We start from the raw sequence: 7,712 nt of genomic DNA, 5'->3' as shown, positions 1-7,712 counted from the left end.
TGGAGATTACGAATATGCAACATAAACACGTTTTCAAAATTTTACCTCCCCCCCCCAAAAAAAAAAATTTTGAACTTTTTAGAAACTTTTTAAAAATCTACATGGAAAAATACAGGGATTTTAACAATGTCAAAACAACAGTTTATCTATAGTTTAGTCAAATGAACATAGAAAGTACGCTTTTGTAACAAAAAAAACAAACAAACATTTTTCAAGGTGAGGTGCGAAACTGCAATTGTGTGAACTTTACCAACTGATTCTTGTTGTCTCTGATATGTTGTAATTTATTGGTTGTTATTTCTAGTGCAGCCACATACCCTCGTGGGATCATATTATATATACTGTTGTGAGTACCTTGGGTACAGGGACAAACAAATATTTTTTGACATTTTCGTTTCTTGACTTGTTGGTAGTTACATGTTAATAGTGTGAAAAATGGAAAAAGAGGAAAAGATCCCACCTGAAAATAAGATTAACAGAGACTGGAGGTTAAAACTTTAACAGCTTTACTTCATACTTCAGGATAATGGCCCTGCTTGATATGTAGAAAAGGTGTTGTAAGAAACTCCATAAAGTTACCTGGTGCAAGCTGTGGACACGTACAAGATGCAGCGGTATCACTGGAAGACTAACCGAGAAAGTAGTCTTTACATGTGGCAGATGTGCAGGTACATTAAGCACCAAGAATATACAAAAAATAGACTCCCTCAAATGTCAGCGGGGATCCTTAGAAGTAGTACAGTTTCCATTACTTAGGTGACTGAGTTAGTAGTGGAGGAGCTTGTTCCGAAAGCATAGCTGCTCAAATAAGAATAGGCTGGGTGAAATTCAAAAAGCTACTACCTCTGTTAGTAACAAAGGGCCTCTCCCTCAGAGTGAAAGGCAGATTGTATGGTGCCTGGGCTGTGACTACTGAGGATATGCAAAGACTTGAAAGACATGAAACCAGTACACTCCGCTAGATTTGTAATATCATATTCACCTGAGTGTAAGTGATTTGAGAGAAAAACTGGGTGTGCACAGCATTAGATATAGCATGCAAGAGAGAAGACTGTGCTGGTATGGCCATGTAATGTATGAATGAAAATAAGTTGCATCAAGAGGTATTGATTTATAATTGTAGAGGGAACATGTAAAAGGGGTAGACTCAGGAAAACATGAGACGAAGTGGTGAGAAAGGATCTACAGGCATTGGGACTCAGAGGGGATGACCGGATGCTGAGACTCCTGACAGTTTGCTGTGCTTTAAAAGACACGTCAAGCTAAGTAAAAGTATAGTTGTCCTTGCATACAGGGTGTCCTCTGCATCCCTCTCCAGCTGAGTATTCCTAACCTTGCAGGGTCGTGGGTGCTGGTGCTGTAAAAAGCACCCAGTAAAGTAGTTGGCATTAGGAAGGGCATCCAATTTTAGAAACCATGCCAAAACATGTGGAACCTGCTCTTCAGCAGGCCATTTCCTGTTAAACCATCAAACCCATATCAGCATGGAAAACAGATGTTGAATGTTAATAAAGACTTTTGTTACATCAGATTTACAGTATTCTCCAACTATACCATTAAAAAATAAGCAAAAAAAGCAGGAGAAATATAATGAAAAAGTCCTTAGGAACTAAGAAAATTTAAAGTCCTTTTATAAATAATATTTGCTGTTATAGTAATGTGGCAAGCTGGCAGAAACGTTAGCATGCCGGGCGAAATACTTAGCGGTATTTCATCTGCTGCTACATTCTGAGTTCAAATTCCACCGAGGTCGACATTGCCTTTCATCCTTTCAGGGTCAATTAAATAAGTACCAGTTACGCACTGGGGTCGATATAATCGACTTAATCCATTTGTCTGTCCTTGTTTGTCCCCTCTGTGTGTAGCCCCTTATGGGCAGTAAAGAAATAAGAAACGTTAGCATGCCAAGCAAAATGCTTAGCGGTATTTTGTCTCTCTTTACGTGCTGAGGTCAACTTTGCCTTTCATCCTTTCGGGGTTGATAGATTAAGTACTAGTTGCGTAATGAGGTCGATCCAATCGACTGCCCTTCCCCCCCCAAAAAAATTTTTTTTAGGGCCTTGTGCCTAGAGTAGAAAAGAATTGACGACTTAATCCCTCTGTCTGTCCTTGTTTGTCCCCTCTATGTTTAGCCCCTTGTGGGCAATAAAGAAATAAGAAAAGAATATTTGTAGTTATAGTCACACAGGCAGTTTGCATGTGAACCTTCTCCAGTACAAGTGTTTTGCTCGAGAATACAATGTGCTGCCTGGTCTGGAAATTGAACCCATGATTGCTAGGTCATGAGCGCAACACAATAACTACTAGCTCATGCACATTCACCTTCATTATACTATTGATTACTAAATGTCTTGGAAAGTTAAGCAGCATAAAACTTCATACAACTCGCAAGCAACCCATGGAATTTGTGCAGCGACATTTGCATAAGCATGAATATCCTCATTATCACTTAGCAGTTCAGTAAAAGGATCAATAGAATAAGTACCTGTTTAAAAAAAAGGTACTGTGGTCAATTCATTCTTCTGGGTGCTGTCCCAGCATGGCCACAGACAAATAAATGAAACAAGTAAAAGATAGAAAAAATATGAGTGGCTTGCTAAGAGATAAGTCATATCCTCGGTCAAGAACAAGATGTCATTAAATGAAGAGTGGCTAATTATATTGTTGCATTTGCTTCTTATTCTCTTTTGTAATGAGACCCTTTTTGCTTTTAATCAGCCATCCCCTTCCCCTGTAAATGATTGCCAAGTCTTATATTCTCTTTCTTTCTTTCTTTCTTTCTTTCTTCCAGAAAGAACAAAAATGATTCTCTTTGCTGGAGCCTTATTGAGCAACCAAGACAAGAACAGCAACTTGGTAAAATCTCCTCCCAATGCATGTGAAAACGACACACTGGATTCTGAAGAAGACACATATCAACCAAAAATTCTACGAGGGCAATGTCAAATTGATTTCTCAGGGAAACTGATTCCTTACAGAAAAGCAAATTGGGGTCAGAGTGTTTCCCAGTAGCATAAAACATGCATAATTTAACTGTGATCTGTGTAAAAAAAAAGAAAAAAATTAAATACAAAAAAGCTTCATTTCCACTAAGGGTCACTTTTAATAGTTTTTGCCATAGGATAATTGATATACATGATGCAAGTGATAATATGTGACATTACCATATCTAGTTCAGCAAACTTCATCTCTTGTTTTATCTATTCTCCATTCAATGATAAAATCAATATTTATAATTTAATGATTATTTTTTTTTCAATCTATAATTTGCCTTTTATTTAATATTCTTTTCCTTTGCATAGAAAACGTGCCAAATGCTCAGACTCCAGCTAAGAGAAGCATTTTTGCTCTCTCTGGAGAAAGAATATAAGACTTGGCAATCATTTAAAGTGGGAGGGCGTGACTGATTAAAACAAAAAGCAGAAGGGTCTTACTACAAAAGAGAATAGGAAGTGGATGCGACAATAAAGTTAACCATTCCTCATCTAATGACGTATACTAAAAATCTTTTTTACTCATAATTTAGAAGAGGAAAAAAATATACATTAGAATTTATAATGTAGATTGGTTAAACTTTTCATCTATTGATGATTTTAAACTTTTTTTTTTTAGTTATTGTGCTTAAGTTAAAGTTGAAAGACTAATGGAATAAAGAGGTATGGTAGTCAAAAATGATTAGGTAAATTTCTGTTCTTAACTATGGGTGTGTCATTTAATTAACATGCTGTTGGGAAAAATCATCTCACTATAACAGTTTCATTTCTAAACCCTAAAAAAAAAAGTCATTCTTCATTCATATGTAAATAAACTATCATTGTAGTGTGATGGTTCCCAACTCTTCAACTTGTTTCAATTTCAACTTGAAACAATTTCATTTACATTTTTAATCATTCATCCTTAGTGAAGACATATCATGTTGACTCTTTCAAGGCCTTATGCCTTTGTAATATATTGTATAAGAACTGGTCATTATTTTTTTGTTTGTTTGTTTTTTTATGTGTACTACAAGCATTTTATTGCAAATTTGAGAATAACAAGTTTTTAACAACCATATGTTTTGTTTCTTTTTTTCAAAACCAATTGTTAAAATGTAATTATAAAAATCTTTTTAATTAATAAACTATTGTTTTTATCTCATGTTTACTTTGTAAAGTATTTTAAAATCATTTAAAAAAAACTCTGCTTGTTTAAACACTAGAACACAGAATCTCAAATTGCCACAAATATTAAACATTTAATATTCGTTAGATGGTTTGACTGGAACTGGTAAGCTGGAGAGCTGCACCAGGCTCCAATCATCTGTTTTGGCTTGGTGTCTATAACCGGATACCCTTCCTAACACCAACCACTTTACAGTGTGTACTCTTTTTTTGTGTCACCAGCACAGGTTTCTTTTGCATGTCACCAACACCGGTGTCTTTTTCGTGTCCCCAGCACAGGGGTCTTTTTCGTGTCCCCAGCACAGGTGTCTTTTTCATGTCCCCAGTACAGGTGTCTTTTCGTGTCCCTAGCACAGGTGTCTTTTATGTGTCCCTAACACAAGGGTCTTTTTCGTGCCCCCGGCAAAGTGTCTTTTTCATGTCACCTGCACAGATATCTGGAACATGAATGGCATCAAGCTCATCACTTGACTTGAAAAATAAAGACATGCACCTGTACCAGTGGGGAAGTTGTGTGAAGTCAGAAAATAAAGAGATTGATGCCACTTCAGTGTGTAATCTACCTGGCCATTTACACTTCAGCATGCAGTCTAACCTTAAGCCCTAATCCTAACCCAGATCAGGTCATTTCACAGCATAAAGTACAGATACTGCAGTAGACTGCCTTTTAAAGTAGCACCATGAGATTTAAGTAAAAATTATGTGTGGCTGTGTGATAAGAAGCTTGCTTCCCAACCACATGGTCCCAGGCTCAGTCCCACTGGACAAGTGTCTTCTACTATAGCCTTGGACTGACCAAAACCTTGTGAATGGATTTGGTAGATGGCAACTGAAAGAAGCCCAGCATATATATTTATGTATTTCTGTGTTTGTTCACCTCCATTGCTTGATAACCAATGCTGGTGTGTTTATGTCCCTGTAACTTAGCAGTGCAGCAAAAGTAGCCGATAGTCTTTGTAAGCCTAGTACTTATTCTAAGTCCTGGGGTTGATTTGTTCAACTAAAGGCGGTGCTCCAGCATGGCCACAATTAAATGTATGAAACAAGTAAAAGAATGAAAGAATATCTCATTATGTTGCACCTTAGGCAAGTATCTTCTGCAGTATCCCTAGGCTGACAAAAACCATCTGAATGGATTTGGTAGATGGAAATTAAAAGAAGCCCATTGTGTGTGTTTGTGTTTGTCACCATCATCACCACTTCTTGACAACCAGTGTTAGTTTTGTTTTTATCCCCATAAATTTGCAATCTGACAAAAAAAAAGTGACTGATAGCATAAGTACCAGATTTTGCAAAACATAAAAATAATGGGGTTGATTTGTTTGACTGAAATTCTTCAAGGTAGTACTCCAGCATGGCTGCAGTCCAGTGACTGAAACAAGTGAAAGATATATTACATAGACAATATTTACATTCAACGGATATTTGTCCTCATCTTGTTTGTTGTTGACACAACGTTTCAGCTGATATACCCTCCAGCCTTCTTCAGGTGTCTTGGGGAAATTTCGAACCTGGGTTCTCATTCCTAAGGTATTTTTCGATATTATTATTATTATTATTCAGGTCACAGCTTGGAATCAAACTCGGAATCTTGGGGTTAAGAGCGCGGGCTACTAACCCCAAGTTCGATTCCAAGCAGTGACCCGAACTATAATAATAACATCAAATAATACCTTAGGAATGAGAACCCAGGTTCGAAATTTCCCCAAGACACCTGAAGAAGGCTGGAGGGTATATCAGCCGAAATGTTGTGTTAACAACAAACAAGATGAGGACAAATATCTGTCAAAATGTAAATAATGTACATAATTCCTCATCTCTTAAATATAGAACTGTATATTACATAGGTTTCAGTTATGCCACTCTACAGTCAAACATCACCCACACCACCTCAGCAAATAAATCTTTATCTTTTACTTGTTTCAGTCATTAGACTGCAGCCATGTCTGTTCCTATAATGTATAACCCGTTTATATATTGAAGTTGATTTAATTAACTAAATCCCTACCCTACAATTTATGGCCTGAACCAATGAAAGAAATCAATATTACAGAAGAACTCTACAAAATTGTCAGAATTAAAATATCCAAGGGTAGGTCTGGAACCTTGCTAATAAATCTTAATTTATCAATGTTGCAGTCTGCATCAGTTTCCAACCATTGTTCTTTAAATACAATAGAATGTTGTCAATATAACAAGATAAGGGAGTGAGCTGGCAGAAACGTTAGCACGCTGGGTGAAATGCTTAGCGGTATTTCGTCTGCCGCTATGTTCTGAGTTCAAATTCTGCCAAGGTCGACTTTGCCTTTCATCCTTTCGGGGTCGATAAATTAAGTACCAGTTACGCACTGGAGTTGATGTAATCAACTTGGTCTCTTTGTTTGTCCCCTCTATGTTTAACCCCATGTGGGCAATAAAGAAATAAGAAATGTTAGCATGCTGGACAAAATGCTTAGCGGTATTTCATCTGTTTTTACAGTCTGAGTTGAAATTCTGCCGAGATCGACTATGCTGTTCATCCTTTCATGGTCAATAAATTAAGTATCGGTTGTGTAATGGGGTCGATCTAATCAATTGGCTCCCTCCCCAAAAATTTCAGCCTTGTGTAGAAAAGAATATAACACAAAATAATACGGTGGCGAGCTGGCAGAACCATAAGCACACTGGATAAAGTGTTTAGCATTGACTTTGTCAACCTTTTTTGGGAGTCGATAAAATAAGTATCAATTGAGCACTGAGGTCACTATAACCCTGTGCCCTGCAACTGGTATGCCATGGTACACTGATGTGCCATGAGACGATGCTAGCTGTGCCACAGTGTAACCTGAATATAATTTTTTTTCCCTATACTTTTAGTTATATTTTTAGTTCAGGTGTGCTGCTGAATTTTGAATGGAATATAAGTGTACCACAAGTGAATAAAGGGTTGCAGAGCACTGATATAATCGACTTAGTTCCCCAAAATTTTGGCCCTTATGCCAAAATTTGAAACCAATATTATTAAAGATAAGGTGGCAAGCTAGAAGAGTCATTAATACAGTGAACAAAATGCTTAGCAGCATTTAGTCTGTCTTTACATTCAGAGTTCAAATTCTGGCAGAGTTGCCTTTGCCTTTTATCTTGTAGGAACAAAGTGCAATTCACCTACCCCTCCAGCATCAACTCTCCAGATAGGGAATTTGCTGTTATCCAGAACATAACAGCAAATTCCCTTTAGTCTACACATCCATTCACCATGACCAACCCAAAGCAAAAGTGACTCATGCAGGTCCTGCTCCTGCTCATGTGACCCCCTTCACTTCTTACCTTCTGATAAGGCCCCTCATCCATTGATGCCACTGACCCTTTACTTCTGGTTCACCTCATTCTCACACATCCCTCTGATCTCAAAGATCCTGTCAAAATTTGCTATTCACCTGCTCTGAGTTCTGTAGAGGTGAAGCACTGTTCACATCCTTCTTTGTCATCTGAAGAATTGATGATCCTGCAGACATCCAGGACATGTTGTGGCTTCCCATCCACTGACACACTATTTCAAGAATTAACAGCTGT

The 7,712-nt window shown here is 37.5% G+C and overlaps 1 protein-coding gene across 1 annotated transcript in view; it reads left to right on the top strand.

Annotated features, from left to right (window-relative positions):
- The window catches only part of LOC106867509 (uncharacterized), a 7,410-nt gene extending 3,273 nt beyond the window's left edge, over positions 1 to 4,137 (top strand). Inside the window, exon 2 of the mRNA XM_014912395.2 lies at positions 2,792 to 4,137. Coding sequence (XP_014767881.1) covers positions 2,792 to 3,012 — 221 coding nt within the window. The 3' untranslated portion in view covers positions 3,013 to 4,137. The remainder of the gene's footprint in view (positions 1 to 2,791) is intronic.
- The last annotated feature ends 3,575 nt before the right edge of the window (positions 4,138 to 7,712 follow it).

Source organism: Octopus bimaculoides, chromosome 16 (genome assembly GCF_001194135.2).
Source record: "Octopus bimaculoides isolate UCB-OBI-ISO-001 chromosome 16, ASM119413v2, whole genome shotgun sequence".
NCBI classification, from domain to species: domain Eukaryota; kingdom Metazoa; phylum Mollusca; class Cephalopoda; order Octopoda; family Octopodidae; genus Octopus; species Octopus bimaculoides.
This window is presented reverse-complemented; position numbering and strand designations above follow the sequence as displayed.